This window comes from Passer domesticus, chromosome 1, assembly GCF_036417665.1.
Source record: "Passer domesticus isolate bPasDom1 chromosome 1, bPasDom1.hap1, whole genome shotgun sequence".
NCBI classification, from domain to species: Eukaryota; Metazoa; Chordata; class Aves; order Passeriformes; family Passeridae; genus Passer; species Passer domesticus.
Genome location: NC_087474.1, coordinates 92,115,873 through 92,136,540, shown reverse-complemented (window position 1 = coordinate 92,136,540; position 20,668 = coordinate 92,115,873). Strand labels below are relative to the sequence as shown.

At 39.4% G+C, this 20,668-nt stretch overlaps 1 protein-coding gene across 8 annotated transcripts in view; it reads left to right on the top strand.

Moving 5' to 3' along the window:
* Positions 1–20,668, top strand: part of GRB10 (growth factor receptor bound protein 10) — a 155,651-nt gene that overhangs the window by 93,986 nt on the left and 40,997 nt on the right. For all 8 annotated transcript variants that reach the window (XM_064429454.1, XM_064429452.1, XM_064429450.1 and 5 more), the window contains 2 exons: positions 5,379–5,595; positions 8,339–8,480. In XM_064429454.1, the coding sequence (XP_064285524.1) occupies positions 5,379–5,595; positions 8,339–8,480 (359 nt within the window). The remainder of the gene's footprint in view (positions 1–5,378; positions 5,596–8,338; positions 8,481–20,668) is intronic.

Here is a 20,668-nt window from a genome sequence, read left to right as displayed (position 1 = left end):
TCAGAGGGAGAAAGTAATAGAGGAGTATGAGTGTTACCTAGAATGGACTTCTTTTTACATCATTACAGCTGTGTGTTGTCAGTAATAGTACACTTTCAAAAAATTGTAGTGATGGAGATTTCTAAAAAGTTTTTTTTAAATGGCATTTGGACACAGTACTGGAGGGACATGCTACAGTGCTCTTGTGCCCTTAATATGAGGGGTAGTCTTAGAAAAGGGTTTGTATACACACCTCATTGTGGTAATCCTTACCTGCATTTTTGATCCTAAAACATGAGATTTACACAGTGCCAAAACCCTTGCAAAACTTAATTGCAACACCAGTTTTAATCAGAATAGCTTACATGTGGTTTTAGAGGATTTGAAATAGGATCTTGAGATAGATACCACAAGTACTTGATATGTCTTTTTTTTTTCTCTTTTCAAATTCTGGTACAGTACTTCTGTTCATTTTACTATAAATGCATTTTCCATGTATCACCTGTGATTTACATAGTGTTTCACAGCATCATCAATGCAGGATGGTAGACTGTATGCAACTGTGTGTTCCTTTTCTTCCACTGTTTCCATCTGTTTCCTTGAGGGTTAATTCATGTGTGCTAGAGGGGCTACTCACAACTTGGATACCATGCTCTACTCAGCTAACTTCAGTGAAATCTTATATTAGGTGTATCATAGCTTTTTTGTTTTGTCAAGATGGCTCTTGAATGTGCGGCTCTGAAACTCATTTTGCTGGTGTTAGGCTGTCAGATAGGAATAGGTGATCAATCAACAGCTGCCTGTCTGTTTATCTACACAAGAAACACTTGTTTATAGATGTGTTGTTAGGTTTCCTATAGTATCAGACATAATTCCATGGCGACAGAAAAGTGCTATAGTCTTTTTATAAATCTACTGAATTCCTAGTAGCTCTTGCATTAGTTATCTCTGGGAACTGATACAAGGGATAATGCTGGATGATTAAATTCAAAAATAAGCAAACAAAAAGGAAATTATTTATTTTTTTAAATAAAATATTTTTACAAGCCTCTTAAATCACAGCTAATTTAGGTCCTGTGATGTTTTTCAAAGTATTCCCTATGAACTGTGGACAATATGTGAAAGGGAAGGCTGTTTGCTGAACATTCATTTAGAGACATTAAATGCATCCTGGTCTGTAGTCCAAAGCTGAGATTCTTTCCATGTTTATCTCTTTTTCAGTAAATAGAATTTCTGTGATGCAGTGAGCCCCTTGACAGCTGTGAAAATACCTGCTTTCTTCAGGAAGCTGGCACAGCTGAAGATGAGCAGGATCATTTCAGCTTTGTGTCGCTTCAGAATAAGTGGGATCCTGCTTAGTCTTGTTAGCTGAGCTTAACATGTCAAGGCCAACAACTACCAAAATAAGTAAATAAATGAGGATCGAGGGGATAGAGAAGGGCTAGAAGCAGAAAGGCAAGTGGGACATGGTTAAGTACAGATTAAAGTTTGCTCAGGCCTAATTTAGGGGTCATCACCCCTCCTGTGTTATGCTTGGAAATATCAAAAATGTATTCAAGGTGCTTTCTTTTTAAATGGAGCATGACAGCTTACCTATCTAGCTAGCTTAACTAGCTTAGTAGAGTTTTTGTAACAAAGTTTTCCTCTTTCCTTGAATGTAACTTTTAAATCTTTTCTTGTAATTGAAATCATGATTTACTTTACCAAAAATACTACTTGCAACATCAAGTGGAGCTGGTTTCTGAACAAAGCCAAAGTTTAACAAATTGTGGGCAAAGAAACAAAAGGAAGTTCAGACAGCTGCCAGTGTGTGCACTTTGGTTCTAGTTTGGGAAAGAACATAGTTCACAGAAGAATCTACAAAACTGCCAGTACCCTGTTCACCACCAGAAATATGTCAGACCTAGGTTTTGCAAGTGTTCTCATTTAAAAATGACAGTCAGAAGCTAAGAGTTGTTTGCATGTTTGTGCATGGAGGTGATAGGTAGCCTCTGTGCTCTTCAGTTGAAATGGAAGAATAGACCTTGAATATCCGCTTTCCTACTCCTTGATTTTATGACCTAATTCCATACAGATTAAGGAAAATATAATTTTGTATCCCTGGAAGTGCATGTATGCAAGATATTTGGGGAGCTGGAAGCTCCTCAGCTACCTGTAACTCTGCCTGCTGGATTCTTTCAGGTCAGTCACAAAATCTGTGTGTGCATGGTGCTGTGATGGATCAAAGTCCAATGATATGCAAATTTTGCTGTTTACTAGCAAGCCTTCTCAAAGACAGTTTTGTAATTTTTTTTTTTTTTTTTTGCATAGTGTTGTCTTGATGGAGGTGGGATCTCACTGGTTGGTAGAGAGATAATTTGAAGGATTGCACTGTATATGAAATACACTTCTGAACAGTATGCCTGCATATGGTTGAAACAGTTAGAAATCCTGTGGAGGGCTTATTTAATTTTTGTTTAGTTAAGCTCTGTGGAGAGCCATCACAGTAACATCCTGGATTACTTGGCAGGCTGAGACATCTGCTGGCACTTCCGAGGTGTAGGCTACGGCAGTGAGGTTTCCTATTGCATCATGCTGAAATGTCTCCAAAACATAATGGTATTTAGTAGTAAATGCCATTGTATAGAGATGAAACTGTATGAAATTCAAGATTGCAGGCTTTGTCTTCAAAAAGCTTGAGGATCTTAAGGATCTTTTGCTCCTGCAAAAGTTTTATAGCAAGACTGAGGGCTATTATCAACAGTGCTGCACCCGTGGAGAAAAGGAGCTGACAGAGAAGTGAAACCAGATTCTGGACTTCAGTGCAGCATATTATTAGGAGAACTCTATATGCACCTTGTCAGTGCCTTTCCTGTTAGAAATTGAATTTAGGAGTGTAATTGATATACTTAAATGCCTGCTAATGGTAATTTAATGCTTTAAACTATGTACTTGTTTTGCTTAGTGTTTTGCATGAAGGACCTCATTTTGTGCATATTAACCTACATAGGACACCTTTGCAACTATATGCTTATTCAGGGATAGCTTGAGATGACTCTTAATCATTCCTCCCCTGTTAGAATCACCTGAAAACTTAATGATCTTGCAGGCTAATAGCTTTGTCTAAATTGTTAATAAATTAGCAGCCTCAGGGACCAAGCCATATGGACTTCCACTGAATAAATGCCTCGACTTTCTTCCCTTTCTGCTTTTCACCATGCTAAACAATTGCTGTTAGTTGCTGTAATTTACTCCGACTCTGTGGTCAGGGTCTGTCTTTTATGTCTCCTACATCCAACCCCTAAGCTTTTACTTGACAGCCATCTGACACCCTACAGGTCAGTACTTTAGATGAATGATAAAATTTAAAAGCCTTGTAATTCGGCCTCTCCCTCTTTATACTCCTGCTTCTGTGGTTCCCTTGTGATTGCTCAAGAAGTGTTTTCGATATGTCCTCTCCAAAGAGGATAAGAATCTGGAGGATGGAATGAAATTTAAATTGCAGCTCTGTCTCAAGATCGCTAAAAATAGCAGGAAAATTATTGTAGACTTTGTCCAAGAAAAGCAAAGCTTAGATTGTTGAAAATGCATCAACTAGCTGACATTCAGAGAAGATGGTGTAACCTAGTGAAGGTGAGTCTTAGTAGTAGTGTAGTAGCTGTTAAATAGAAAAATTGAGGGAAATTACCATAAATAATTGAAAGGAAGAAACCTGGTTTTGGGGTGGCTTTTTTCCTTTCAGTTTTGGTGGTTTTTTTCTCTTTTTTTTTTTTTGACGTGTTCAAACCTTGAAATCCTCTTGAGTACAGTCTAAGTAAAGGCTAAGTGGCTGTTACTTTATAGTAAAGAGCCTACTGACTTGCAGTGAGAAACATGGTGTTTCAGGTCACTAAACAGAACTCAGGTGTAGGGGCATGACCAGAAACCTGTTTAATTCTGAGCAGGTCTTTTGTTCACCCAACACTGAGAATGGAGGTCATCAGCATCCCAATTCAATTGCCATGTAAATGCCATGTTCAGATGTCATTATGGCTATGAGGGCATGTTGTTGGTGGACAGAAATTGAATGATGCTGTTTTAGATTATATCCTCAAGAAATGTGATATTTGTACAAAATCTTTTATGGTATCTAAAAGAAAATAGTGCAGCTGGTTGCAAGCTGCTTCTGCTGGTTCATTTACCTAGAAAACATGGCAAAAGAATAGGTATTAGAAAACCCAGTGTGTTTAAGCTGCAAAGCAGTGTGTGTTTGCCAGCTCCATCGTTTGTCTCTACTTTCCATCCCTATCATGAAGAGTTTTGTGAGACAGAAAGTTTGCAGGCAGCAGTGTTATGTTTTGCCAGGCTAGTTGATACAGCTGGAAAATGAGGGCACATTTTTGGCTGCACAAAGCTCTGTTGGGTCAGGAGTAGCTGTTCAGGCAGTGGCTGTGCTGTAACCAGAAGCAGATATCGATGTGTGTGTTCGTCAGCCTGCTGAACTCCTGATAGGGAGTGATGTAACTTGTGGCTAGGGAGTAATTACAGTGCTCTGCAAGAGGAGTTCAGAGAGTGGTTAGTGCAAAGGGCTTGCAGAGTTCTCTTGTCTTGCAGAGTAATTATGATCGTTAAGGAGGAATGATTCAGCACAAGTTACTTATTTACAGTGAGGTAAGGTGGTGTATATAGAAAGGTTGGTGCCCTTTTTAGGGACTGATGTTCCTCCAGCCAGCCACACCACGTCCTTGGTTGATTTAATTTGTACTCTTTAAGGTAGAAGTCTATGTATCACACTGCAAGAGCAAGGATACAGATAGATCTTTTTATATGAAAGTTGCTGGACTGCCCTTCAAAATACCATATCACAAAAATACGGTAGGATTTTTAACAGGATGTAATAATCACTTGTATAATGATGTATTCCAGGACTGCAGCACTGTCTTAGTTCTTTCTCTTTTACATTATTCCATCTTGCAAAGTATTTATTACAGTGTTGGACAATCTAAACTTGATACTTTGCCAAGCCAAACTGAGGTATTTGGAAGTGATATGCTTTGGAAATATATGGCAGTTTATCAGTAAGTGAAGTGGTGCTTCACATTAGTGTTGTCATTATTAAAAATCCCACCAAATTCTGGTTACACACACACACATATGTAGAGAGAGAGAGAGGGAGAGAGAGAGAGAGTAAATACTGTAATATTTATTCTGTGTCCATAGCTTTTCTCCATGGAAGACAAAACAAATCTCCATTGCTGGCTCTTGCTTGTTGTGGTTTTCTACTCTAAGAGAAATACATTATTTCTGCAATAATAATTTGCACTGTAAAAATGTAGTTAAATAATTATGTTACAATTTTACTGAAATGTAGTCTTTGTTCTTACCATTTCCTTTGCTTGGGACTTCCAGGTGTGTTACATTGCCTTTATTTTGTCTTTCAGATGACGATGTGGACCTGGAAGCTTTGGTAAACGACATGAATTCCTCATTTGAAAGTTTATACTCTACATGCAGCATGCAGTCGGAAACCGCTCCGCTCCTCCAGAACGGCCAGCTGAACCGCAGCCAGCTGCCCTCCTCGGGGCCCAGCACCCTGCAGCCCATGTCCCCAAGGCAGAAGGTGCAGCGCTCCCAGCCAGTGCGCATCATGGCAGTCAGGTAGGGACAAGGCACTCGCCTCCTTTTCCATAAGTTGTCATGAACTGACAAAAGAAAAAGAACTTCAAAAGACATATATTTTAAAATAGCAGGTCCACTTTGGTAAGGAACTTAATGTTATGCTGGACTTTTGCATAGAAAAGTGTACTAAGTAGGTGAAGGGCATAATATTTCCATGTATTATCACCCTTCCTCTTGGCAAGGTTTGAGGTTTCTTCAGTCACTGATTTGTAGGAGTGTGTCATTGGTACCAGTTGGCAGAAGCTATATCCATAGTTATATTTTTTTTCCATACTGTTAAAACCAGTGCTTTCAAGTCTGGTGTCCACTGACAGTCTATAGGTTTTATTAAACATAAGAGCTCATGTAGATAGATGAAGGTAAGCGCAACTACTTTTGATATACAGCAAGTGCCTCTCTCTATGTGGAGGTTTCCTGAATGGTTTAAGACCAACAAACAAAAAAGGAGCATGTCTTAGTTATGTATCTGTTCTTCACAGAGCACTTTCAACTCACTCACTTGAGTGTGCTGTGTAAGTCATTACCAGAAAAAAGTGTTAAAGTTGTCCCCCTGTAGTAAGGCTGAGGACTGGAATTCAGGCTTCAAGTGGAAAACTCTTGATGGTGACAGGAGAGTACATATGTGGTGTACAGGTTCTTAAAATACTTTTAGACAGCAAGAGGAAGGGAGTTCCTGTCAGCATGAGTAGTCAAATTAATCTCTTTCCTGCTAGTTAACAATTTGTTCTTTGAAGGAATTGAAAAGTAATAATATAATAAAAGAAAGTGTAGAATGGGTGGCTTCTAACTCTTAACACTGATGTATTGCTTATAGGAATGGTATATATAAGACAGGCAGCTTTTCTATTTGAATGGATATGCAGTGCAGCTAAGTCAGCTACTGATGCCATCATTACAGTTCTGCAGGAATTTCATAGTTAACCTCAAATGGGGCTGTACTGGGAAATGTACTCTCTGAAGTACTATAGCTGTTGATATTTTGTAAATATCTCAGTCAAAACACTTGAATTATTTTCGGTGTTTAAAAACTTAGAAACTCCTATTTTGAGAACATTCTGCCTTTTTTGAAATCTGTACTTCCATGTACACCAGGACATCCTGTGTTTATCAACATCAAGGAAGGTAATGGTGAAGCTTCTATTCAGGGTTATCTGGACCCATCTGGTTTGCCACCAGAACAGAGTGATTTGACTGTGGTCTCCTAGGAGCACAGGTTTATGTGTGTATCAGTTATGAAGTAAATGAACCACTGGCAGCAGTACAGGCGCAGCAGAGCACAGCACAGAGAACTCCCAGCTTCAGGAAACCACACCTTTCTAATTGTATTGAGTCTTTGGTTCCACTTCTTACAGTGGAGGTCAGTCAAAAACTTGCAGCACAGCACCCTGTTGCACAGATATGACATGTCTACTGGCCTGAAAAATTTTACACTGTCCTTTTACCCTGTGCTGTAGAGAGCTGCACGCATGGGGAGCACAAAAAAAAAAAAAATGAAGCAGGTCAAGTAGTTCTTGGCATAGTTCATAGGTACGGTTGGAACCTGCTATTTATTGCAACCTCCCAGATCTGTAAGATTCATTCATGGAATACCAAGGCAACTAAATTGCAGGACAAAGTTACCTGTGGAGCAGATTTCACAGTAGTTAAATTTTGCCATCCCCCAGCTAGAGGCAAAGACAGTGCGAGTACCCAGAGTGGGAGATGCTGCCGCGGGCAAACCCAGCAGTTGTCTCCCAGGCAGGTCTGTTATATAGGCTCTGCTTGCTGAAGGCATGCAGAAAAATGAGAGCAAACTTGAGTTTTTAATGATTTGCATTTCAAATTCAGGAGTTAGTTATTTGGAAACTTTCATGATTGCCACTAGATGGTGCCTTCTGCTTAGGCATTGAAGGGCAGCCTGCTGCAGTCAGCTAGTGCTTCTTCAGTGGTGATGCCCGGGCAGCAGGGAAACCAAAAGCCGTCTGTGTAGTCACTAATAGGTCTTACAGCTTTTCTAGTAGGTTTTAGTTTTTCTTTTGTTGGTGTGGGCACTGCAGGTGTACTGTAAACTGGAACTTGAAACTCTGTTACATGTAGACTCATGAGACATACTTTGGTGGATGCAAACTTGTCTGCATAGTAACTGTATGGTGGTGGGAGGGTACAATTCCAGCTAATTGCTTATTGCTAAAGCCACCTCTTTGCCTTTTCATTTCTCTGGGAAATGCCGAGTTGCTTGGAGATAGAATCTGGTATTATAATGAGGTGACAATATTGGTTTAAGTCTCAGCTTAGAGAACTCTACAGTAGGGTACATGTTTGTTTCCAAATCCACTTGGAATTTGGCTCTGAGTGACTGCCATTGTTTTCTCCTCTTTCACATTGGCTTGGAAGAGCTTTACTGACTTTCTGGCACACGCAGCTTAAGCTTGTAATCTAGTGCTTACAACTGTGAGTACAGATAGATATTTCTGTTTATTTTATTTGCACAGTTACCTCAGTTACTCACCCAAGTAATCAAGTTATGAGCAACAAAACAAGCATGGATGCCTGACTGGTCATCTTTTACATGCGATTACCTACTTTGCACTAGGAGTTGCTGTAACTGTATAGTAGTTACCTAGAAAAAGAGTGGGTTTGATTCCTTGTCTTTAGTGTCATTGTCACAAACCCTGAGGCAGGAGAGCCAGGTCTAGTGATGCCACTTTGCTCCTCTTAATGCACAGTGCTTCTGTGTTTACAGGCGTCTTCAGGAAGAGGAGCAGCAATTCCGAACATCATCTTTGCCGGCCATCCCAAACCCTTTCCCAGAACTTTGTAGCCCCGCAAGCTCTCCAGTGCTGGCCCCTGGATCTTTACCTCAGAGTCAACCTGCTAGTAAGCATGTGAGTATGGGATGAAGCTTTGGGTCATCCATTCGCGTGCAAACCAGCAGTGGACTACTTCATTTTGAAGGCAGAAAGAAAGCTTCCAGATAAGTAAAAACACTTGTGGACTTTGTCTGTGAGTAGGGCAGCACTGGCCAAGAGAGTATCTTCAAGTAGGATTCAGACATTTTTTAAAAGGTTTGTAAGAAAGATGTGTAAAAATTAAGTAAGCCTCTTTCAGATAAATGCATGTTGTGAATGGAGCAGTAATGCTTAATATCCTTCAGATTTTGTTATTCAGCCTAAATATTTACTAATTCTGAAGTCAAGTGAATTATCTTAGAGTTGGATGAGGATCTGTGCCTTTTATACTGCATATTCCAGGTGTCACAAAAACACTGACAAGCTGAATTCTTTAAAGACATGGTGGTGCTTTATTTGCTGTTTTTCATGAGCTGCTCAAAAAGAAAAGGCGTTCTTAGAGCTTATAACTAGGCACAGCTCATTGTAATGAGATTTAAGGAGAAGGTTGTTCCATGGAGAGCTGGTGGAGTAATTTTCTGGGTTCTTGGCAGTTAAGATAGCCCAGACTGAGCTCTAATGTGGTCCAGAGCAGTAACCTCAGTGACACAGAAGTTTTTCTTCTCTGTCCTACTCCGCCCTGTAAGAAACAATCATCTTGTTTTGTTATCATTCCTCAAGCACACTTGAAGACTAAAGCTGGGTTTTTACCTTTATTTTGTAAACTGTGCTGACCTGCATGGGAATTAAAAAATGGGTTACTCTTACTATTGTCTTACAACAATTCTGTTCTTGAGTACCCAGAAATATGGAGAAGTGCCACTGCTCAATTAGTTTGTAATTAGCTCCAACATTCTGAGAGATAAAGGGCTTGGGTACAGCTACAAGCAGAGGACCCAAATGTGTGTTCTGTGTTGCGTTACAGCGCCGTAAACAGCTGCCTCCTGTCCTGAGAGACACAGTGCACCTCCACTGGTTTTACTGTATTTCTTACCCATACAAGACAGGTGGGTAACCAAATCATGCCCTGGGAAAAAAATTGAGCCACCCCATTGGGAATTTAGCACAGGGCCCTGTCAGAGACCCAGGTACTGGCTAAGCTGTTGTGGCAAGGCAGTGTTGATGTGACTCTGGGGAGATAAAACCAGGGGCAATTCCGCCTCCTGGCACTTGCCAGCAGAACAGCAGCAGAGCTGTCTTTCTGAAATAAACTTCAGTTTCTGATGAACCTGTGTTTACCTCTCCAAATATTCCCCTGGTTCAGGGTTTCTTTGCCTTTTAGCTCTATGTTTTACTAAAATTACCCAAGCTACCCTAAACTTGGCTCAGTAAAACCTTAAAGAACCCTCAATGATCTGTGAGTCAGTTTTTGATTGAATTTAGAAACTAGTGGTTTAACAGCAGATAAATATAAAAATAACCAGCCTTATAATGTATGTAAGAAGATGGCTATAAAGGCGGAATAGAAGATCGTTTTACAAGTTTTACCTTACAATTTTTAAAAAAATTATTCTACCTTACTTTAAAATGAAAATTTTTGACAAATGTTTTGAAAGCCTAAAATGCAATAATTTATATTGTATAGATATGCTTGCTGCTGAATTTTTTAATCAAAGACAATCCATTATAGTGGTAAAACCTTTTAGGGTACAAGCTGAGGAGGTAAAGCATGTTGGGCAATAATGGTTTATTTTGTAGATGCAAATACACTGTTCATTTCAGCCTATCAACTCATTGGTGGCAGTTGAGAAACACTGGCTCAGGCTGCGGGAAGAATAGGGAAGTGTTCTTTTCCTTTCTATCAAATTATTTTGCTCTCTTTAATGAAGGGTTAGAGAAACAAAACTGAAAAAAACCTTCTATTTTTAAAGTATGAATGGTAAAAGAGAGTAGGTTTGGTTTCTTCATGAAGGAAGAAAACTACCTCAATTTAAAACATGGAATATCACTGGATAACAAAAGAATTTCTCTGTTCAACCTATTCGTAATTTGTTTAATTCAGTTTTATTTTCCTTCATGGGAGTCTGCTAAACATCATGAGTAAAAAAAAGTTAGTAACTTAAAAAGTGTTATACTTCTTTCCAACTTCAACACATTAAAATATGTAGATTTTGGGAATTTGAGTAAATTATTTTAGGATATGCTCTGGCCGAGATAAATGTCCATCAGCACAATACAGACTACTGATTAATAAAACGAGTGATGAGTTTAGTTAAAGGAGTGCAATAGCAAGTTTTAGTACCTGGCAGTTAGGGAAAATAAGTTGTGCGTTAAGGAAAATATAAATGCAATGTTAAATGCTAACCAAGGTAAAACATCAAGATGCTTAACTTAGGTTCTCTGCTTGCAAATTATGAACACAGATTAAAATTGGAGATGGGAATGAGCCATTCTGCTTACATGGAATATATGAGGTGCTAGTGAGTTCCTTTGGTGCTTCTTGAGCATTTACAGGTAAATAAGCCAACAGCAGCGCTGCAGCTCTGATCACACAGGGCATCACAGCACACACGTGGTGTGGAGGAAGTGTTGCCTTTGGTCAGCTCGGATTTGTGGCACTTGAGAGGGTCTCAGGTTAATGTAGCCTTTGGGGATTTCAGAAATAAGTGAGTATTTTGTTTGCTGACCATGTGAAACTGTGGAGAGATGACTGGGAAGCTGGAGGGTCTTCGTAAGAAAGGAAATTTCAGTATTGTTCCTCCTGGAACACCTTTGTGTTATTTAATAATTGTAAAATACACCTCTGCAGCGATAAAATCTAGTACTGGTTATGCAAGAGGAATTTAAATGTCCAGTCTTGTTAAACATAGAAGAGTCTCGTGTCATATTGCCAAGCCTTAGCATAAAGAAATGTCAGCTCTCTTCAAGTTTTACCAAAAGTTATACTTTTTCCCAATGTATTGTTCCCTCTAGGAAAAGGATGTATGTGTGAATGAAAGAGTGAATAAAGAAGCATTCAGGTCATAAAGCTTGAATTACATTTTTGGCTGAAAAAATTGATATTGTCTTTTCATGCAAAATTTTATTCTCTAGCTGGAGCCTGGCATACAAATTTCTTGTTGTTTCTGAGTCTCTTCCTTATTTTTTTCATGTGGTTGCCACTGCTTTTTTTAACAAGCAGTTCACAGCATTGCTTTATGCACTGTTCTCTATTTGTTTCCTACTCTTGCCTCAGCAAAGAAAGATAAAAACAGTAAAGCTGTGAAAAATAGCTGTAATAAACCTTTCTTACTTTTTTGTGCTAGGTTCTTTTTTCTGTCTTCTCATGGTGACAAAGCATTTTCTTTATTGTACTCAAAAGAGTATATTTTTTGGAAAATATTTTTACGAGATCTGGGTAATGATACTAATTTCACCACAGCAGGAAGCAGTATGCCACCTCTAACTCTGCTACCAGTCAGGCACTGAATACTGCTTTTAAAGCTGATGGCTGCAGCAGTGTACTGCAGCTGTCCCCCAGAAGAGAGACAACAGTGGGAAATAACAAGTCTTCTGTACTAGCACAAAACTAAATACACATGTAGGCAAATGGGATAGTCATTTAATGGGAGAAGCAATCTGGGAGGTAAAAGTGGAATGTTAGGCTTATTGAAAACATTTGAGATTTGTTTTTTAGAGGGTGCTTTTTTAATTCTGGATAATCTTCTTTGCTTTGGAAAAAGAACTTAATCTTGTGGATAATTTTTTTCTGAGCACACGAAGGTTGAGAAACTGGTGCACAATTTAGTAGTAAAAGACTTAGAAGAGAAATAACTGTGAACTTTTAGGTTACATTTCAAAGGCTGTCCTGCTATGAACATTCACAACATGTGTGCTGATAGGGTTGTGTGACCAAACAAACCTGGTGATGGACATTCAGAAGTTATTTGTAATTAAAGAGATACATGCCTCTTTGGAGTTCAGCAGTATGATCCTTTATTGTGGGTCTGCAGGTGGAAATGGTCCACAGTGAGCTTAGTTTTATAGTGAAAAATATTAGGTATTGGGTTGTGAATAGTGAACAGTGCATGGGTCTGTTAAAAACGGCACGGCTGAAGTTTTAGTGATGTAGCCCAGCAGCTGGTGAGCACCTGGATGAGAAGTACCAACCAGTTATGCTGTTGGGTCAGTAGCTACTTCAGTTGCTGGTGTGGTGAGTGAGACAGTGCAGATGTCTTCTACTTGGAAAACCATGGTCCTTCACGTGATAACTGACAAAGAACTCTTTAAGTCCCTGAGTTGAAAGCAGCGATGTCTGTGAGCTTGGACAGGAGGCTGACAGGAGAGGAGCTCCCTGATCAGGGCATGCCCAAGCATTCCCTGGTATTGTCCTCTAAGTATCACCATCTGCCCATCACCACAGAGCCCAAAACTTCAGCAGACCTCTGAGAGCACTCCCACTTTCCATACATGGGAAGGGCAAGAAAAGGCAGGAGCAGGAAGGACATGGTCTGAGTGATACCAGGGGCATTCCAAGACCACTTGATATTTTTCTTTCCCTTTTCCCCACATCTTTGGCTCATGCACACCTATAAACACAAGACCACCCCATGTCTGAAGTGGGGGAAGTTGGGTTGCAGGCCAGGAGAAGGGAAAGCTGAAAGTTTTTAAAACATTGTTTAGTTAACAGGATAAATATGTTTGTCTAAGAAAAATGGAAACTAGAAAATTACACCAAACCAAGACCAAACATTTGTCCAAAAGATTGCTAAAAACATCAGACAGCTACCTTACTGCCAATTGAAGTCCATCTTTGTGTGGCTGGTATAAATGAAGAGCTAGTTGGTAACTTAGGTTATAATTTCTGGTTGTGTACAAATATTTTGGAAATAGCATGCAATAATTACATGTAGGTCACTGCAATGCCACAGGATATTAGGCTTAAGTATCTTGTGTGAGTCAATGAAGCTTTCAACTGTAAAAATAGGGCAAATTTCTCACATCCCCCCTCTATACAGCCCAGGCAAACTTCCAAAAAGCAGTTTGATGTACCCAAATTATTTACTCTTTTCTAGCAAATTAAATTCACAAATGGGTGTGAATTAATGTCATTCTTTTTTCCAGATTTAGTTACTCTTCAAGGGAGCTTGTGTAAACAGACTTCTTAGTTTTTATTGTTCTAATTACATGTTATGATGCACATTTTTTTATTTTTCTTCCCATAAAACTTTTATATTGGCTCTTTTGAAGATGTGGATGTTGATTTTCTAAAGAGAAGCTGTATAAAAATATGAACTTCTGTATAATGCAGGCATTATGTACTAAGTTGGATTTTGCGTGTGTCACAGCAAATTTTGTGCTTGATCCTTCAGTGGAACAATCCTTTGCAACAAGACATTTTGAAAATAAATACTGACATCTAAGTCAGTCAACAGGGCATTACTTTCTTTAAACAGGCCAAATCTATAGCTGGATATAATCTGGTCCTTTCCTTAGGTCTAAGTCTAGGCATTCCCTTTGGCCCAACTTTAAAACACGGGTTTTCAGGAGTATCTGCCATGACACATCGTGTTGTTTCTTTCAAATCTTTCTTTGCAGCAAGTCCCTTATGCTAAATAAATAAACCAAACATAAATTGTGCTGCAGAATGTTTAACTCAGATGCTTTCTTTAAAGGCAGTTGCAATTGTGTTTGGAAGAAATAGGGAAAGAGCAGGCCTCTGCTGCAGGGCTGTGATCTAACTGCATGAAAGCAGGCCTTTGAGTGCCCCTCTCTCATTTGGAGAAATAACACTTTCCCAAACTAAACGAGTTAAATTTGATGGGCAGGGTAGGAAAGATGTTTCATTACTTGTCATCTTATCTCCTCTCTCGTGGAAACACATTGTCCTGAAGTCAGGGTGCGGGTGAGTTCACATCTTGCGGAAAGTCGCATTTACTTGTTTCTGAAGAAGAGAATGATGAATACCTGAGGTCTAACAAGTTTTCTGGACTAAGGTAAAGGCCAGCAGGCCTTGGTGCTGTTGGTGGGTCTGCAGGCTCTCCTGCTGGAACCCTGCACATGGGCTGCTAAGGACTGGATCAGCACAGAGGCAAAGCTTCTATTTCTCCTTCCTCATGCCTTTTACAGCAAGAAGCTTTGTGGAGGAAAGAAATAAGTCCTTTTGTTCTTGCTTTTTGGAAAGTGCCAGAACAGTAGTTACAGTCCCAACATGAATTACTGGAAATATGAAAGGCATCTCATGCTCAAACCCAAGACTATGTTATTTGTTGGGATTTTTTTTTTTGTTTGTTTCCAATGACACAAACCTGGCCCAGCTCCCAGGAGCGTTTGGGCTACCTATCTGGAAGTGATGCTCCTGCCACGGGGGTGTGTTGGGAGGAGGGCTGTGTGCTCAGGACCAGCAGGGAATGCTCTATCCATCCGGTGGACAGAGCCAACCTGCCCAAGCCTGCCTTGCTCTATGTGTGCTGGTACCTCACTGGGTGTCCAGTCACACAGTAATACTTGCAGTTGTTTTAAAAAGCTGTTGCACAGTAATAATACTGAGCAGTCTGTACTGTTTGTACCAGTAGCTGCATTAGTGTGTCCATACTACATTTTTCTGTGTGCGTCTTAGTTACGTGTGCACTTGCACATTTTGTTGCACATTCCTCTTGTTGTATTTTATTAATAGCAAAGTAAGAGTATAACTTTGCTGTTCTATGTTTTGATCAGGAATTGACAGAACTGAGGAGCAATCAGGCTGAGAAGGCAGTGAAGAATGGGAAAGCATAATATGAGAGGAATTTAACTTTCTCTGTGCCTAGTGAGGCAGGCAGGAATGGGTTTTGGTGTAAGCATAAGTGAAGTAGAGAATTTAAAAAACCCCAGAACTAGACTGAGTGACTGTAATTATACCATAAACAAATGGTTGAGATGAATCAGAGATGTTGTAACTTTGTGCTGATAGCCTTTAAGGAGTCATTCAGCAAGGTAGGAACAGCCACACTGAGTCTGTGTGACATCTGTGCTATCTGGACTCAAGGTGTGAGTTCAGGTGACCTTTAGACATTTTGGATAGAAGCCTTTTTGGACCTCTGCTACCCAGAGGGCAGGTGAAAGAAAGCACCAGCTCATAATTTAGAGCCTCTGCTCTGTGACCTTGTGGCACCAGTTTGTTGCCAGCAGCTGGTAGGTGAGCTGACCATGAGATCCTTCCCGAGGTGAGCTGTGGCAGCTCTTGCAGAGCTGTGCTGGCACCTGCAGCTGAGCTGCTGGTGATCCCTGGTGGATGCTGTGGACGTATGGAGTGCAGGACTGGGAAGACACCCAAGTTTTTGCTTGCTTCCTGGCATCTACTTCTAGAGATGGCAGGCAAAGCCAGTGTTTAGTTTGTTCCTTTCCAACCCATCAGCACAGTTGTTTCTTAAGTGTGAGGAGGGATGTTGTTCATTCAGAGCAGATAAAAGGCTTCTTTGGACTTCTTTTAATTTCCTGGACAATGACCCATGCCCACAGTTAAAGTGGAAATCTGTTTGAAATGTCCATCTTCACTCAGGTGGTGTTTGTGTGTGGGTGCATGGGGAAGAAGGAACTTGGAGTTAGTTCATTGTTTTGGTAATAGGATATTCTTGCATTGTGCCAGAGCTTGCAGATATAGTTTTGTTCCATTTCCTAAACAGGGGGAAATGTCAGTTGGAATTTAATAGCAAGTTAATTAAATCATTGTGGGATGAGTTTAAATTCTCTGTGCTTTTGTTTTATAGCCTCCTATTGCTATCAAATTCTTATTATATTATTCTTCCTCCTAATAAGAGTGCAGAATTACTGTACTAAAAAGTGATTTTGTTTAATTAATGTAAATACCTTCAATCTTTGCTTCAGCCTGGCTGTAATCTGAACATCATTTACAAAATTTACATAAATGTGAGTTTAATCTGGACTTGCTAAAGGACAGGCCATCATTGGTTCCTAGAAACTACAACTCATGCTTCTCCATTGGTATTAGGATTGCTTGTTCTCTCCAGCAGCAGACCCTGCTGCTGCTGGGGTTTACTGGAGCTGGTTTCTCCTGCTGCATTTCAGGAGGCAACAGAATTGGAAATACTATAGTTGTACTTCATGCCTGGGCTGTTTGGGTTTTTCTGGTGTTGCTGAGGGAGAAATGAATAGCACTCTGAAACAAAATGGACTGACGATCAGCTGGAAGTTTGGATGCAAGATCCCATCCCAAGAGCATGGGATGTTTCTGGGGAAAGTAGCTTTGTCACAGCAGACTTACTTGCAGTGAGATTTCATTAACAGCAAAGAAAACACTATTCTGTAATTTTTTGGGAATTTTTATGGGAAAAGGGGATGAAAGGGGGAGAGACCTTTAAAAGCTGCTTCTGTGTCTTGCCAAACAGGTGCCACTTCATAGCACCCAGGTCTTCTTAGCTACCCCTTTCATCTGCCTAGGTTTCTTGTCTGGCCGGAGTGAGGAACTTCTCTTTTTGGGGGTTATTTGGAGATGGGCTATGAGGACACTGCTTCACTCTGCACACACACAGTTTATAGTGTGCATTGTCCATCCAGACATTTCATAGGAATGTTATCTCTGTATCTGCTGTAGAGGAAGCAGCTCCTGAATGATGGGACTGATGCCTGTGCCTGACAGTCACCAGGGAAGGTTGGCTGCCTCACCATGTGCTGACCTTGCTCATATTCCTCCTCTTGTTTTTTACCTTCACCTTTAAAAATTTTCTTTCCTTACCATCCTTGCCAGAATAGGAAAAAGCTGTTCATAAGGAACAAAAACTGCTTTAAAAAACGCTGAAAAAAGGGAGGTGCAAAACTTTAATGAGAGTATTCTAAGCTAAATAACAGTGTCTGTGTAGTAAAACACCTGGATTTAATTTTACAGACAAGTCGCCCTCAGGCTTCTGTGAGTCATTTGTGAACATGTCCTTGCCTGTAAAATTTGAGAGCAGCTAATTACTCTGAAGAAACTTACTTGTCACATTATTGCTGGTTACACTTATTTTCCCTGTTGCTTACTAAAATCCACCAAAAGCAAGATGAGCAGAGTGTTTCTGGAGTTTATAAATAGCTTTACAGATGTTTTCAGTAATTTTCATTCACCAAGTACTCAGTTCTGCTGAACAAGCTATAGATGGGATCTTTGATAAGCATCAGGTATCAGGTACAGAGTTTTAGCGTTGAAAAATACCTGTTGTGCTTTAGTTTGTGAATGCTTTTTACTAAGTCACAAACTCCAGAGCAGTGTTATGTTTAAACATTTGAAGTATATATATATATATATATATATATATACACACACACACACACATATATCTACATTATTGTGTATAGGAGAAAATGAAAAGATTGCTTGCAATACTGTCACCTTATAATGAGTTTATGGGACAGCTTGAAAAGAAATAGGCATTAAATATATAAAGATCACCCTCCTCCTCATAAGGCAAAGAAAAGAAAGCTGATGTTATGGGAATAACAACATCTAGTCATACAGGTAAAACCTTTTATTTTATATTCTCTGTATGTTTTTCTGTGTTATATGCTGGTTTGTTCTATGTATTTTTTTTTCCATGGCTGACCTCTGAACCTTTTTCTTTAGCAAACTAGCTTGTTAAAGCTTTGTAAAGCTCATCCAAGTGAGGCTGAGCCTTGCCTCTTGTTACAACCTTGTCAAATGAGCATGCTCTAAAAGGCAGACTCAAATAATGTTTTGCTGAAAAATGCTCTTGCTGCACTTGAAGCTAATGTCATGCCATTTCTAGCATTTAAAAGGTCCTAAATATATTTGAGAACCTCTTTTGTTGTCTTCTTGAGCAGTGCTGAGACTGGGTTTTACTCCTGAATGTAGATCCAGTCAATGTTTTAGGTGAAGGTTTTGGTTTATGCTTTTGATTTTCTTTGAGCGTACTTACCTGCCGTTATTTGCATCCTAGTCTGTTGGGGATTTTGGTCGTTTTTTTTTTTTTTTTTGCATTGGGTTGTTGTTGGGGTTTTTTTTGGATGCTGCACAGGTGGAAAAGGTAATCTAAGTCCTGAGTCTTCCATCTTCTGCAGAGAGAGGCTGTCAGTTTAAGGGAAGTGCTTGTCAGCTGGGGGGTCATGAGAGCACTACATTCAGTCCCAGAGTTAAAGATTATCAATTTCTAACCATTTGTACAATATAAAACATTTTTTAGTATTTTCTAGGATATTAAGAAGAAGTGGAAAATCAGGAGGCTGCCAGCTATATTTGTGCAAATGTACCTTCAGTGTAATTTCCCCTGGCTACCAGTGAACATTCAGTTCTGTGTTACGCTGCATGCAAGTTACAAGTGAGCATTTGCTTACAGCCTAATTAAGCATAGCTTAGAGCAGTACTTAATTGCAACACTTCAAGTAATACAGAGGAACTGCAAGCCAATCTGACTAACAAGAAATTAACTTTGTGCTCTACCCAAGGTTGTGCTAGCTGCTGTGTCTGTAAGGTTTCATTGTGTCTTGCCTTCTGTGTCCATGGAATAGCACTTGGGCAATCTTCAGAGGTCACAGAGAAGCCTTTTAGGATTTCAGTTAAAGCAAGAAATCCTGTAAGAAGTGAGGCAGAGCATGATGGAGTCTTTCAGTGAGTAGAAAAATTGCCTGTGCAGCAGATGCTGGCTTTGGGTGTTTCCAGCATTTCATCTATTGATGTCTGAATGGCTCTGAGGTGAAAGACTGCTATGATGGTGTATAATCATTAAAATGAAAGAGTTGAATGAACTTCATAGGAAGCTTTCTATATGTTACTTTTATCCCTTAAATAAATAAATAGCCTAGTAGCTCTGAAGATGGTAAAATAAATTTTACCGCACTGTAAACATGCTCACATCAGTGAGCAAAGTTTCTCTGCTTTGCCTCTTTCCCAAGGTTTCTCTAATGTGCAGCTGTAAAAGCTGTGATGTTTAACTCATCTATCAAAATGCTTAAGGATGATGTGCTTGCAAAGGGCTTGTTTTATCCCTATGCCAGAGGTCTGGAAGTGCTAATAGCCCTGCATTCAAATACTAGCCATAAAGAAAGGGGAGACCCTAGTAAAATTCCAGAAAAAATATTGTAAAAAAATGTGTACAGTGTCAGACATGATTCATAGTGACTGCATTCTTTGAGTTTGCAGCAGTCTCTGCTTTCTGCATAATTGAGTTCATCTCTACTACAGCTATGTCTTTTCTGAACATATTAGGTAGAACTTAAGGGCAATATCTAGGTATGAGAACTGATGGATTGTGTGGGAATGAGCTGATTATCTTAATTTCTTTATTTTAAAGTACCTTAAAGTAGGGAAGAAGAAAGTAATTATTTTTTCCTCTTAATTTATGTCACAATATTTATATCAAATTTCAAACCAGTAAGGTCTCACTGAGTTCAAGAAATACATTGGAAATGCTTGAAGTGGAGGTGTTTAAAGTCTGGCTGGATAGTTGCTCGGATTACTTGGCTTAGACTTGCAGTCAACGCAGAACTCTGACCCTGATATAGAAGGACTTCTTCCATGATTTTGTGTTCAAACCTAATTGTGTTGGTGCAAAATTTTTGCAAGGCCAATTTTTCTATAGTGACTTAACAGATTTTTTGAATGGTTGTTGAAGAGTATTTCTTTATGCTGGACAGTTCTGCTTTTGCACTGCAACCATAATGAAGTGTTTTTGAAGGACATATTTGACTTTGCATAGCATGATTGCAAGTTAGGTTTGTATGCTGTAGCTGAACTACCAGTATCTGGAAATAAATACCTATTTTGATTATTGATTGCATATTGAATTATAAAATCTGTGCATTAATGCAAGACAAACTTGGAGGTCTTTACCTATAACAGACAAGTAGTAAGAATGGCCAGTTCTCAAAATTTTTGCTTGCAGTGGCATTTTTATTTTTTTTTGCTGTTGGAAAGTAGCATGTAGACTAATGAACATATCCTGCATAGTTGTTTTGCCCACCTACAGAGAGCCTTTTTTTGAATCTCAGCTTGGAAGAAGTGGAGATAAAAAATTTCAACTTCAAAGAATAGTATTGGAGTTTATTGGTGAAGAAATCCTGATGTTTTTGTGTCCAACTTCATACCATGAGTGGTCAAATCAGCAGTTGTCTTAAACTCAGTGCATAAGTCTCATAAAAGTTCTGTTAGAGATTTGGGTTTAATCACCCTTATCTTGTCAGATGCAATGATGGTAGTCCCAGCCTTTTACTGTATTTACAGTCTATTCACAGACCTCTTCAGCTATATGCGTGCTTCTTTTCAAAAACAACAGCAA